The sequence below is a fragment of the Mustela nigripes genome, chromosome 8 (assembly GCF_022355385.1).
Source record: "Mustela nigripes isolate SB6536 chromosome 8, MUSNIG.SB6536, whole genome shotgun sequence".
Classification (NCBI taxonomy): domain Eukaryota; kingdom Metazoa; phylum Chordata; class Mammalia; order Carnivora; family Mustelidae; genus Mustela; species Mustela nigripes.
In genome coordinates this window covers 75227611-75242400 of record NC_081564.1, presented here as the reverse complement: position 1 = coordinate 75242400, position 14790 = coordinate 75227611, and the positions used below count along the sequence as shown (strand labels likewise).

Genomic DNA, 14790 nt, shown 5'->3' with positions numbered 1-14790 from the left:
GTTACTCCAGAGAATATGCCAGAACATGAAGCGAGACCCGGGTTTGGCTCACACACCCCCTGCCTGATGACTCACCGCGTTTGGGACCGCCAGGAAATCATTGAGCAGCAGCACATTCGCCCACCACGCCTGCCGGCAGTTATCCAGGTGGAACTTGGGCAGGTCCCAGACGGGTCCCCAAGGAACAAGTGAGAACAGTCCAACCAGCAAGCACACCGAGTACAGGTGAAGAGGCTGCAACCTGGCAGTGGGGAGGGCGGGGGTGTTGGGGGCAGGAAAGAGAGAATGTGACTCTGCAATGGCTCCATGCGGTCCCCTGGGTGGGCCAGAGAGACGCTCCAAAGCGGGTTGTCTGGGTGGACAACCAGCTCCCTGGCAACACCTCAAACACTCGGACATTCCCCGGTAAAAAATCGTGAGCACCCACCATGAGCCAGTTCCCGTGTCGTGGACGCAAAAATACCATTAGTCAGGGAGCAAGGGGTGCGCTAGGAGCCTCTCAGATACTTCCAAACCTCAGAACTCTCCTTTGGGGAAACACCAGCTCTATTTTACTGACGGGGAAATTGCAGCTCTGAGATGTGGGCGACTTGTCCAAGGTGGCCCAGCCTCGCGGGAGTGCTGAGATCAGACACCTGGTCCTGTTCTTCCCTCCCCACCACACCCCCCCCCCCGCCCCCTTGGAGGACGAGAACTTTCCTCCCTCCCTCTTTTCCTTCCTCCCTTCCTAGGGTTATTTCTCCCTCCCTTCCTTCCTACCCTAGCTCCTCCCGAGCAGGACTGCAAGCAGGTACAAAGATGATGGGGAAGAAGGCACAGGTGTCCTCTGGAAACAGAATTCGAGCCGCATCTACCACTAGTGTTTACGTTCTAGAAGCCACACTTGTCAGTCAAAAGAAACAGCTACTATGGGCGCCTGGGGGACTCAGTCAATTGACCGCTTGGGTCAGGATCCCATGGTTCTGCTCAGCAGGGAGCCTGCTTCTTCCTCTGCCTGCTGCCCCCTCTGCTTGTGCACGCTCTCTCTCTCTCTCTCTCTCTGTGTCAAATAAATAAATAAAATCTTTTAAGAAGGAAAGAAAGAGCTACAATGAATTTTAATACCATACATTAGAGAGCCCAGTGTATTCAAAATATCATTTCAATAGGTAATCAATCTAAAAAATTAGTGAGCTAATTTACATCCTTTCTTCTTTGACAACTTTTTTTTCAGGTTTACTTACGAATTCTTTTTTTTTTTTTTTTTAAGATTTTTTGTTCATTTATTTATTTAACAGAGAGAGAGACTGTGAGAGCAGGAACACAAGCAGGGGGAGTGGGAGAGGAAGGAGGCTTCCTGCCAAGCAGGGAGCCTGATGTGGGGCTCGATCCCAGGACCCTGGGATCATGACCTGAGCTTAAGGCAGACGTTTAAGGACTGAGCCACTCAGGCGCCCTGACTACCTCTTTCAAAACCATGGTGTACATTTAATGCTCGTCCACACGTCTGTGGGCCACCTGTCTGGTGGTTACTTATCGGACCCTCCTGACCTCGAGTTTAGAGGTGAGGTTGTAGCTGGGAGAGGGACGCAATCGTGGCATATATTCTGGGTGAGCTATGGTTCCAGCCGTCTTTTAGAAGAACATATTGAGAGCAGGGCACATGGCCCAACAGCGTCTCCGAACATCTCAGTGGGGGCGCCGGGGGCCGGGGTGGGCTGTGACAGATGGGAAGGGCAGGGCTGCTGGGGGGTGGGCAGCACCCAGCCTGGTCAGCACCGGTCCCCAGACCTGTTGGCCTCCTGTCCTCCCCACGATGATAGTGTCCTTCCTGGCATGTGTCTGGTAGGCTGGAGGGCCGTGGGCACGAAGGCAAGATTTGCAGATCACAGTCAGTCAGAAAGGGCCACCAACGGTGCCAAGACGTGTTTCCCCAGATCAGCTCAGACAACAGCCACGGAGCCTTCCCCGGGCCCGGGCCTCGTCACATCAGCCATATGACAAGGCTGCCCTGCAGCTGCTCCCACAGGCCTCCCAAGCCCCTCTTCCCACCATCTGTCACCTCCCTGGGGAGAGTAAGTCAACCCCCTGCTCCCCTCAGAACCAGAGTTCAGGTCAGATGCCCTCGGGAGGGAGCAAGGTCCAGGCACTGCCCCCCGAGCATGGCCTCTGAGTTGGGGCACATGGGGGAGGGGCAGAGGCTATGGGGGGGGTCTCACCTCGAAGAGCAAAATTACAGAAATGGGTGTTCCAGTTTTTATCTAAATTTTCATACTGAGATCATCATAGATCTTCTCTCTTCCCTCTTCTATGGAAGGGGAAGAATGATAATTCCTTATTCCAAGCAGAATCATGATTCCTGCCTCCTGAGATCTTTTGAGACTCAAATGAGATCAATAAGAAAACAGTGGGAAACATTGAAAGCATCAGATAAATGTAAATGCTCTCCCTTTTTGTCCAAGGTTCTGGAAGACATAAAGTCAAGGTTTTTGAAAATTAGAAAGTGCTACTTCGGCTACTGTAAGAAAGGTGAGAAGCAGGCATTCTCATACATGGGGAGGCAGGAAGGTAAATTGGAAAATGTCCATCAAAATGTTAGATGCACCCAACTACCAATTCTCCCGGTAGGAATTTACCCACAAACATGTTCACAAGAGTGCACAAAAATATATAGACGTTGTACGATCGTCTAAGATAGCAAAAATTTAGAATTACCACCATGCCCATTAATGGGGACAGGTTAAACTCCTGATACTCTATGAACACATCACTGTCCAGGCAACGTTTGAAGTCAGTGAGGTAGGTCCTTTCACGCAGAGAGACATGACAATGTCAACATTAATCATTAAGTGCAAAAGAGCTGCGTGCAAAATAGTGCAGCATATAATATAATCCTACTCAGGAGGAAAAAAAAAACCACCCAATGCCTGTAAATACATGGAAAGTACTTGCAAGAATTCACAAGAAACTCTTAACAAAGGTGTCCTGAGGGGAGTGAGGCTGGGATGCGTTCCCCTACTTTCAGTGTATAACCTTCTGTTCCAGGTAGACGTTTTTATCCGTAATTTTTTTTTACACATTATCTATAAAAACCCCTGATTTTTAAAATGTGGCTCCTGGTTGGAATCGTCACACCGTTTTAAGGGTTTGGAACTTCTACTCTCCTTGTTTCCTATTACGTAGTCTTTGTTCTGACTGACCCTGGGAAGCTGGGTTTTCGCATTTTCTTAAAGACGGGGTAGCTCCCAGCTGTCGCCCAGCGCCTGCCCTGTCCTCTTGCTGTCTAGTCTCAGAATGATTCTTGGAAAGGTTAAATCTGACCCTACCACTTCCCTCCGGGAGCCCCCCCAGAGGCTTCTTGTCTCGGAATAGCCAGCTAAAAGCTCCTGTAAGCCCAGGCCATGGAGCTCCCGCCCCATCTCCCGGAACCCACTCCCTTCTGTTCTCCAAGTCTACAGCTCCCCGCACGGCTGCGGGCTCTCTGTGGTTTTCAAAACACACCAACCGTGTTCCCTTCTCTGCACCCACTCCCACATGGGCCCTTCTTCCCTCACAGCATTCTCTCTGCTTAGAAACTTCTTTTGCTTCCTTTGACAAATGTCGTCTCCCCTGACTACGCTTCCAGAGGAACCATCTAGCACTTTCTGACACTTACCATCCTGACCTGTTAGAAATGTATTTGCATGTTGCAACTTAATGTTACATATTTATTTGTTGATCGCCTATCTCTGTTCACTAGAACATAACCCCCAGGCCAGAAGACACCTGCCTGGCTATGGAGTACTGAGTCCCCAGAGCTTACAGCAGTGCCTGGCACACAGGGGGCCCTCAACGAAGACAGAAAGAGTGAGTGAGTGAACAAATGATCTTACTTCCAGTGCTCTTGGCGCCAAGTCGGCAAGCAATCAATCATAATTGTGTAATAACAGCGGGTTTTGCCCACAAGAATGAGAACAGCAAAGTGGCTAGGAACGTGGCTGCTTTCTCACTGGGTTTACCTTAGAGAGTGAGTTCAAACTTGATTGGTGATGCTTTCTCTGATTTTTCGACAAGGTTTTGTCCCGCTTTGGACTCTCTCTTCCTGGCTCTGATCTGCCTCTTTCCCAGAGCTCCCTACCTCAAGAACATCTCCACCATCCTGCTATGTCATTCAGGCTGAAGATTTGAGTGTCCTTGATTTTGTCCTCTCTACATCCCAATGCCAATCACCAGTCCAGACCTGCTGTCCTGACCAGATATTGCAATAATTTATTCATGGGATCCTTGCCGCCATCTTGCCCCAGAAGACCTCACACCCACACCCCCCCCCAGACTCTTCCTGCCCTCACTACTGCTTTATCTGCCTGCCAAAACATGTCCCGCTCCTCAATCCCCAGCTCTAGGACTTTTCTTCTGAAGCAGGTTTCCCAGGCAGAACCCACCATGCCATAGGATCCCACACCCACCCCCTAACAACCCATCAGGATCTCTCACTAAGAAACCCTAGTCTGAGTGCCAGTCCCGCTACAGAAGACCACAAGGTAGAATTAGGTCAAAACTGGTGCCAAGTACCCAGAAGATATTGACAGAATAAGCAATCTGTCCAGCATGGCGGACAAGAGCTAGATTTAACAGCTCTTGGAAGAAACTACAAAGATCACAGTGAAAAGAAATCAACAGAGGTCTATTCCCTGGCTCAGACTCATTGTTAACCTATTTACTGGTAAGTTACAAGGTATAAGAGGCAACAACAGGAATAATGGCAGCCTGTACTTACGGAAGGCTGACTAGGCGTCACACGTGTTTCTAGGTTCTTATTACCCATCCTCTCATTCATCTGCACAAGAGTCCAGTGACTATCACTATGCTTCCCCTTTTTGAGATGAGAAAACTCAAGCACAGAAAGGTTGAAACAACGTCTTGAGGTCACACAGCTGGCAGAAGCGTGAGCCAGAACGCAAGTCCAGGCAGACCCACTCCAGGCAGATCTCGCCCACTCCATTTTTACCAGCCCAGAAGACTGTTTCAAGACCCTCCTTCCTGCTCCATGACAGTGAAGTGGAACACGGGGACCCTCAGAAAAGAGAACAGCTCCAGCCCAGCCAGCAGCAAACCATGATTTAGAGAAGGTACAAAAGGAGTGTTGGGTGACGTGAGTGGAAGTTTCCTCTTCTCCCCACGCAATGTGTCCCATGGCATCACAGCCTGTCTCCTGTCCCACAGATTCCATACTCCGTCCCAATACCGTGTCCCCTCCTGCCCCAACCATCCACACATTTGTAAAGAGGACCACGGCCTCCCAGCCTCCCCGTGAGCAGAAGCAACATCATCTCAAGCACCACCGGCCCCTCTCCTTGTTGGATCTTATTTTTATCATTACCCTTAGTACTCTGAGTTACAGCAGCCAATTCCTACCAACTTATAAGAGCCACGCACATTCTCCCATTGGGTACACATTCCAGGGAAAGTTGACCGTACGTTTATTGAAATCTGATGCCCATGAGCTGAAGAATAAGCATGTTTTTGCTGGTTTAATATAGTTCAGTTTCTATTTGGACGAACGCCATGAAAATTGGTATCTTCCACTGCCAACGGCCATTAAGCCAGCAAAAATCAACTTTATGAAGAAAACCATGTCTCTCGGTTTATTTTTCTTTGAAAATTATTTCAAAAGAGGGCTAAACACTCAAAAGTAATGAATGATTATGTAGCAATAATGCATTAAGGGATGAGACAAATAGACCTACCTCAAAAGGCGGCTGAGGACGAATCTGAGTATGACACTGAGGGTCGCTCCTTTGTCTGAATTCTCACGTAGCTTTAAAAACGACCTTGCACTTAACCAGCCACTGAGAGAGAGAGAAGACTAGTCATGGAAATTGCTTGCCAGCGAGCGATACAGTGCATCCGATGATTAACTTGGCTGTCTGTATCGGGGTCTAAGAAGTGATACTGTAGTGACAGGATTATTTCCAACACTAAAACAGTAACGGTTTCTTTTCTCGCCATCGAGGAAATGCCATGGCCAACGCCTGGAGCTCAGCATCTTCCCCAACCAGGAGACCCAGGCTGAGGTTGCGGCCACTCTCTGAAAGGTCACCAGGGACCAGGGCAAAGAACAAAGCATGCTGGAGGGCTTGAAACCAGCAATTAAATGCTCAAGCCCAGAAGGGACCTGTTTAAAGTTCTTAGCACACTGGCAACACTAGGTGCCCCTCACTGGCAGACCTAGTTCCCACCCAACCGCCCCGTGGCCAGGAAGCAGACCAAGGGCCTGGAGGAGAGAATCAGAGGTATTTGAACAGCTCTACCATAGGACATTAGCCTTTAGAAATGATAACATCCAAAGCCACATTGTTTTCAAAGTACCTTTGCTAACGGGGTTGTTTTGGCTTCAAGAGCAATACCAAAGTCCTTTGCCATAAGTGTTTATGGAGTGAGTGATTGGTAAAAGAGAAGATACTACCATCCCTGCTTTCCTAATAGGGAAACTGAAGCTCCAAGACTCAGTGGGTTGCCCAAGATTCTCCACCAACACATCCTGATGCCAGATTTGTTACCCGGAACGCTCAGCTAAAGAAACAGGCGACATCTCTGAGCTCTAGCTTGACGATAAGCAAGGTTGGGAGGGAGTTTCCTGACCTTTTGACATGGATGCCAATGATCGTTGTGGGTGTCTCCCTAAGGAACAAATGCATTTTCTATTGCAAAAGAGGGCTGTGTGTGTGTGTTAGAAGGGCTCAGGGAGGGTTAGAGAACGTCTTTGTTCTCTGCCAGCATGACTTTCCCTTGAAACGCAGCAAGTCGGAGTCATTAGAATAGGAACACAGTGGAAAGGAGCACTGAGTTGTGGGAGTGGGCCAGCCAATTCCAACGCCGGCCTCCTCTCCATGTCAGGAAAGAACGAATCGGGGTCTGTCTGTGTGTGCGGGCAAGCACCATCCTGCCGTTCCCTTCTTCCGGGGGCCAAAGAGAAAGGCTGGCGGGGAAAACGGGCTGTGAGCAGGAGCTGTCTCCATGGGATGCTGGGAAGACCCAGAGACCTGACCCCAGCGGGGAAGAGGACAGTCGTGCGGTAGAGACGCGCAGAGGTTCTGGAGCGGTAGAAAGGGACCCCGACCGTCCCTGGCGATAGGAGCCTTTAGTTTTACCACGTAAACAAACGCGCTTTGGGCCCGAAACAAACACTATGTTTCAGTTCTAATTCTAACTTTCCTGGCCGGCGGGGGGGGGGGGGGGGGGCTGGGACAAGTTATTCCGTCTCTGCACATCAACTTTCCCAGCTGTAAAAATGGGCGTGACATGGGTTCCGACTACCTGGGTTCACTGTGTATGGAATAAAAGACTGTAGGCTCTTAGCATGATGGCAATACTAGGACTCACTTAGGAATAGTCCCATTGTCCAAATGAAAATTTTATTTAAGGGAATTTGTACATTTTCTTTTTTCTTTTCTTTTTTTTTTTTTTTTAAAGTTTATTTATTTAAGTCCTCTCTACCTCCCACGTGGGGCTTGAACCTATGACCCCCGAGATCTAGAGTTGACTGCTCTTCCAACCGAGCCAGGCTGGCCTCCCAAGGTGCCCTTTCTAAAGTAAACAGAATGAATACAGGAGGGGAAGGAAACCGTTCGCGAGACAGACCACGAGAAGCAGAAGCAAGTAGGATAAAGAGAAAAGAGACGGGGGTCGTGGTCTTCTGGGCTGATCCAGGGGCTGCCGGCTTGCACCCACCGTCCTCGGCTCCTCACGCTGGGGCTCACGTGGTGGTTCTTGGACTCAGGCAGGGGGCAGCGGCACCCCCAGGGATTCTTCCCAGCCTGGGCAGTGGGATTCAGTGGGCCTGGGATGGTCCTCTGTAACAACCTTCCAGAGGAGACTAGTACAGCTGGTTGGGACCAGACTCTCAGAACCACTGAGAAGAGGCCCAGCGCCCGACCCCCCCGAACGAGCCGGGGGTCGGATATGCAGTCCTTACAATAAAGGGGCGTCTCCGCGCCGTTTTCTTCGACATCTGAAATTTCATAGCCTTGGCCTGTGCTGTGGCTATCTCAGGGTCGACCCAACGGCGTCTCTGTTATCGCAGAGATTCGCACCGATAGTCCAGGCATGACCAGCAGCCTTTCCGGCCTTCATTCTTCCCTCCTGGTGGCAGTCCTCCAGCTTGAGTTCTGGCTCAGGCTCCAGCCATCCTGATCCGTCCTTGCCAGCTCTCGCCCTCGGTTTGGAGCTCTGCCGACCAGCCCCATCCAGCATTCGGTGCCTTTTTTTTTTTTTTTTTTTTTTTTCCCTTGTTCTTAGTAGTCCTCTTGCAGGGGACAGAGTTCTGGACTTCGAATGCGATCCCTTGGGCTGACCTCCCCACCCTCAAGGGGCTGGCCCAGGTCTCCCGTAGCTGGGCTTTGCCTGCCTGGTTAGGCCCAGCTGTGCCCTCCTGGAAAGTCTGGTGCCTGATGGTTCCCCAACCCTGCAGATGGTGGCCTCTGACCTTTGCCTGTCTGGGCCACTCAGCGGTCACCCTGGCCACCTCCTAGCCCTGGCGGCCAGGTCTCAGCTCATTCTGTACCCTACTTTCTGTGCATTCCCCCAAGAAATGATCACACCAGAGGCTTGAGCTAAAGCAATTAAGAAACCATTTCCAAAAGAAGAAGAAAGGAAAAAAGAAAGAAAGAGAGATTGAGAGAGAGAAAGGAAGAGAAAGAAAGAAATCATTATTGAGCAATACTATATCCTTAGCACCTACCTTAGGTCAGTGACAGCAGGACCCAAAGCAGAAGAAAGTCCTGCCTTATATTCCCGTGGAGACAATAAATAACATAGACAATAAATACAGAAATAATAAATAAATGGCATCTCTAAGTATGTTAGATAAAGAGAAAAAATAAACCAGGAAAAAGGAAGTTAAGAGTGGTGGTGGGTCCATTTTAAACCAGGGGGACCAGCAGGACAAGGAGGGTAAGGCAGTATTTGAACAAATGCTCCCTCTTTCTCTCTCTCCCCTCCCCTCTCTCTCTCTCTCTCTCTCCCTCCTTAGCTCCTCTGCACTAGTGGCTCCCTTAGCCTGAAGCTTTCCCGTCCTGGATTCTCCCATGGCCGGCTCCTTCTTGCCGCTCAGTCCCAACAGCCCCTCAACAGACAAGCCTTCTCTGACGACTCTAAACCACGGTTTCAGACAAGCCACTGTCGTATTCTTTCCTAGTATTTGCTATGACCACATTTTAAAAAATTATTTCTTTGTTTGCTTATGGCTGGACCCACACACACACACTCATGGGACCACAGGAAGTCCTTGCTTGTTTTGTCCATGGTTGTAGCCTCAGGGCCTAGAACGAGGCCGTGCAAGCAGGGGTTCAGTAGGTGATGGTGGGATGGATGACTGCCTAGCACCTGATGAAAACAGCTGCGTCTACGGTCACCATGTCCCCGCAAAGGAAGAGACATTGAACCCAAAGGAGGTAGAGACAGTCAGCACAGACAGTCAGAGAATGTGGACTCCAGAGTCAGCCTCCCTGGGCGGGGATGGCGGGTCCACACCGGGACACTTTCCCTCAGGCTCAGGAGTCTTTCCTTTAAAGTAGACACTCCGGGGTGCCTGGGTGGCTCAGTGGGTTAAAGTCTCTGCCTTCGGCTCAGGTCATGATCTCGGGGTCCTGGGATCGAGCCCCGCATTGGGCTCTCTGCTCAGCAGGGAGTCTGCTTCTTCCTCTCTCTCTCTGCCTGCCTCTCTGCTGACTTTTGATCTCTGTCTGTCAAATAAATAAATAAAATCTTTTAAAAAATAAATAAATAAAGTAGAGATTTTGTCGTCTATCCTCAGCCATAAAGAGAAATGAAGTTGTTCTGCCACAACAGGCATGAGCCTCAGAAGCTGCGCACTAACTAAAAGAAACAGGCACCAAAAAGCCAGAAGCTGTGAGGTCCATTTAGGCGAAATAACCAGAAGAGGTAAATCCGCAGATTCAGAGAGTAGATTTCCAGGACTTGGGGGCGGGGGGAGTGGGGAAGAACTGCTCAGTGGGTATGAGGGCTCCGGTGGGGCTGCTGAACGTGTTTCTCGGAACCAGTTAGAAGGCGCGGTGGTCCATTCTTGGAAATGTACTAAGTGCCGCTGGATGGTTCACTCGAGGGGCTCGATTTCATGTTAATGTGGGTTTCACCTGAGCAACAGCAAAAAATGAAAAATGGGGACTTGGTGGTCCCCTGTTCTGGGGGCATCATTAGGATTACGTGAGGTAAAGCTGTAGCACTTAACACACCGCCTGACATTCATCAGGCAATCAAGACAATGGGCCTCTCAGTCGTCTGTTTAGATAAAGAAAGCGTTAGGCAATGTCACACCATTTTCAGATTTGTTCACGATTCACTCTAGTGAGAACCGCCAAGTTCATCATGGATTTGCATCCGTCCATGGACCAGAATTTGAGAATCACTGAAATAAACCATTTTGAGTCCGATAAAATCTCCTTTCGTTAAAAAAAAATTTAGAGGGACACCTGAGTGGCTCAGTGGGCTAAGCGTCTGCCTTCGGCTCAGGTCGTGATCCCAGGGTCCTGGCTTTGAGTTCCTCATGGGGCTCCCTGCTCAGCGGGGGGTCTGCTTCTCCCTTTGCCCCTCCCCCCGCTCCTGCTCTTTCTCACTCTCTAGCTCCCATTCTCTCTCTCGACTACATTAATAAAATCTCTGACAGCCATCCCAACTCATTTTACACACCGAGTAGACAAAAGAAGGGAGCTACGGACAGCAGAGCTATCTACAGCCCGGCCGAAGGGAGGGCAGGGCGCGGAATAAATGGGAGGCATTCCGTTTTTCTCACTAAAGTCATGATGGCATCACACCCGCGCACACATCCCCGAACAGCCACGTGCATACAACAGCGGAGAAAACACCCCATTACCTGACCAGGAAGAATGTGTCGACCCCCAGGTAGAAGGGGCCGCTCCGAGAATAAAGGTAGAGGGGGTTTTTAAGCACTCTCTTTCTCCACTCGAGCACATTATCTGCAACAGACACGAACACAGTGTCTTTTTGTCTCCCAGAAGAAAGTCACGGGATCTGTGTTTTCCGAACAAGCAAAAGGAATGCCTTCAACTTTCTTAACCTCAAGAGGATTTCGGGCAGCCCCACAGCTTGAGAGGAGAAGGTGTCTTGGATTAAGAATTAGGCACCTCAAAGTGTCCACCACGGAGTGGTAACCGAGGCTTTGAGCGGCTTCCTTCTCTCCCAGGGCCCACAGCTCCACGGGGGGCCACGGCAGCGTCACCCCACCACGGGCCGGTGCAGATGGCCGGGCAGCTTCTTCAAACCGCCCCAGGCTGACACCTCCCCTCAACTCTGCCCCACGGGTTGACCCCACTTATCAAGGGCTGATCCTCCTGGCATGCACTGGGAGGGAGGCAACAGGCAGAAGGCGGAGAAACACTAATTCACACCAGTGCCCAGCATTTTTTCCCCTTTTCGCATGACTATGTTTCCAGGAGAAAGAAACACCAGTTTCTGGATTCCTTCATCATTACTAGAAGGAATCCAGCTCTTTGGACAGTGACTACGCAATCCTCGGGTATCACCGTGCTCCTGTCCCTCAGGGGCCCGATTCATACCCAGGAGGAGGTCAAGCGACAGCTGGGCACTGGCCTGGGACACTCGCTTGCAGGAGGTCATGGCTGTGTGTCTAAAACGGAAGGCTGCTCTGGGGGAAGGTGCAGCCTTGTGCCCCTGGCCCAACGGGCTCCCCTCGCGTGGAAGCTTCTCTCTCCCTCCACTGCTCATGGGAGCTCGTCGGTTCTCCTCACCCAAAGACAGCCACGCGGTCATCTGCCCGGTGTGCCCCGACACGATCCAGAGGAGACTCAGAACCCGGATGCCGTTGAGCACGGAGCACGTGCGTCCTGGTGTCTCCAATGTCCAGACGGCCGGCACGGTCTTCTGCCAAGAGAAGCATTTCAGAGCGTGCTCCATGGCTCCTGAAAATCCTGGACGAGAACGCAGGTGTCACCAACCACCCTGAGAGCCAGGTCGGTCCACACGCTGCCCCACAAATAAGAGCTGAAACACACACACACACCGTGTCACACAGACACATCTTCGCTGGGACCCCGGGCTGCTCAGCCCAGTTCCCCGGGGTACCCTCCTGCTCTGTCTGCGCAGCTTCGGATGTGGTCTGTAACCCTGGACTTGCCCCAACATGCCTGCTGGTGGCCGGTGCCCACACTGCCACGCACAGACTACGCTAACCGAGCTCAGGCCCCAGGAATGCCAGCACCTGACCCCTGTCCTGTTTTACAAAGTGGGGGTGGGGGGGACTTAGAGATCATTCAGGAACCACCGGCTCCATAAAGCCAGCGTTCCACTCGGAATGGCATTCCTTCTGTCTTCCCAAGGAAGAACTGTTTGCAAACAACACCCCTGCCTGTCACGTGCAGGGGTGCAAACAGAGGGGCAGGCAGGACAGCCGCTAAGGAGCCGGGCCTTACAGTGAAATGCTCCTGGCTCTGAATCCACCTCTGCTTTCCTAGACGCTCTGTAACCTCTGGCGAGTCAGTTAACCCCTCTGTGCCTGTGTTTCCGCATCTAGGAAATGGGAATCAAAGTAGATCCCACAATCTTAGGGTTACCATGAAGGACAAACGAGGTGACATCACAGCCACTCTGCTCACTGCGATAAGCCCGATCGCTTTCATCTCTTCCACTTCACTTACTCCTCTTAATTTCTAAAAAATTTCAATTGGACTCACGTAGATTAACGCCAGACAGCTGGAACTGGGAACCGGGACCCTCGAAGGAAAGCTCAAGCCACTCTGAGAGACTCGTGCTTTCTCCTGGATGTGGCTTGGGCTTAAACATTGCAGGCACAAGGCTGCAGAACTGAGACTTCCAGATGAGAGCTGGTGTAACAGGTGCTGGAAACCTAACTCAGCTTCTTCGATGGGAGAATGTAATTGCCCAACTTTTTGAGGTTCCAGCGGTAAATATGAGTTTTTCCCTTGGAGTCACTCTCCAGTGTCCCTGCCTGGAGGCACGGAGCTCACCAGCGCTTGGCACGGCACAGTCAGCCGTGTCCCACGCCCCGAGTCCCGGCTCCCCTAGGCTCCTGAGAAGCCACTGCCACGTGGAGAGAGGCAGCCACGGGCTCTACCCAGTATCACCCACCCTTCTGCCTCCCGGGACCTCTTCCCTCACTTTTAAACTGAGCAGGCATTTTGGCCGGGCTCCTGGGAGCACTTGAGCACGTTTGTCAAATATCCAGCCTGATGTCTACGTTGGCAAGCGAGGACTGAATACATTTTGCTACCATTTGATTTTCTTTCCATCTAAATTCTGCTTGCGGGTAAGCTTAACTAGTAGCAGCTTATACTAGTGTCTGAAAATAACTGGTCTGTGCGGAGGAGAACAGCCTCTCTGTACTCATTTGTAAATGGAAAGGAGAAGCCGAAGGGGCCTGGGGAGGATCAGGTGAAATGATGCATCAGCGGTTCTCGTAGTTGGGGGGTGGGGGTACCCCAGTCGAGCAGCTTCAGCATGACCCGAGAACCTGTTAGAAAGGCACAGTCCCAGGTCCCACCCCAGACCTACTGACTCAGAATCTTTCCAGCCCTGCAACCTGGGCTGTGACAAGCCCTCCAGGTGCTTCCGAGGCGCACCAAGGCTTGGAGAACCACGGGGTATGACGATGTGTTGGAAAACGTCGAGGCCCCTTTGGATTTTCTCAGTGATTATTACTGTGAGCTCACTTCAAGCATCTGACCACAGATTAAAAGCCCTGACTTCCAGGGGCTGAAACCCACGGCTATTTATTTCATGGAAGCTTCCTCGAACATGCTCTCATATTTTTCTCATCTAACTAGGAAACGACAGGCTCATGGAACAGGAAACCGCTCTAAGCGAATGCCGTGATTATTTGGAGGATAAAGAACCAAGACTCTGAAATGCCCAATTTGGCTCTAAACTTCTAGAAGACACGGTAGTCTTATGTTGATTTGACTCGCTAGTGAGTGGAAAAATGGAGAAGGAAAAAGATGCTGAGCCTAGGGCTCTCTCCATCTCAATTTTCATTTCCAACCATTCAGGATATGACATTTTACTCTGATGGTATAAACATAAGATATATTGCTACAGCAACAGAACATGGGACCCCCACCCCCACACACGTTCCTGAAGCCACACTTGAGTGTAGCTGCTGAAAAAGCGAACATAACCTTTGTATCCTGATCCCAGAGAGTCCTATTTTGGACTAAAACCCTAACGTTTCAGTGGCTGATTGCTGACTCCATACCAGCTGTGTCTGCCTAAAACCCTGCGATCTGGCCTTAAAATGCCAAGCTCCAAGGCTCAGCCTTCCACCTGCTGATAGGCAATGGTGAATGTGGGGGCTGTGGGCTCCCCCTCAGTGTGATAACTAGAAGCATGTGGCAGGTGCCGGGAACCAGGCTGGCCTCGACAAGGTCAGTGTTAGCAGAGGTCTTGGCCAGTTAAAGCTGCCCCCCTCCTTGCCCCCTTCTGGCTTAAAGGAAGAGAATGAGGAAAAGAGCAATGAATCAGGAGGACGGTTCACAGTATCTCATTTAATTCACTCCACGAATTCCATTGTATGCCCCCATTTTACGCACGTGGAGACTGAGTTTCCTAGAGGTCAAACAACCTGACCAAGGGCAGAGCTCAAAACCAAGACAGGTTTGACCTGGGATTGCTAAGTAGGGGGTCTTTCTGCCACACCCGAGGAATTCTACGTGGCAGCTGGGGAGTCAAGTTCTTGAACCACTTTCCACGAGGAGACCCTGAGGGGCTCTGAGATTTGGGGGAGCCCATTATAACTGTCCTTAGTATCTGATATGGGGGAAT

At 50.8% G+C, this 14790-nt stretch overlaps 1 protein-coding gene across 1 annotated transcript in view; it reads right to left on the bottom strand.

Annotated features, from left to right (window-relative positions):
• Window positions 1-14790, bottom strand: part of LOC132023018 (O-acyltransferase like protein-like) — a 61295-nt gene that overhangs the window by 17882 nt on the left and 28623 nt on the right. Inside the window, exons 6-9 of the mRNA XM_059408076.1 lie at window positions 11745-11924; window positions 10850-10952; window positions 5706-5807; window positions 76-241 (exon numbers count right to left, since the gene is read on the bottom strand). Of these exons, the coding sequence (XP_059264059.1) occupies window positions 76-241; window positions 5706-5807; window positions 10850-10952; window positions 11745-11924 (551 nt within the window). The remainder of the gene's footprint in view (window positions 1-75; window positions 242-5705; window positions 5808-10849; window positions 10953-11744; window positions 11925-14790) is intronic.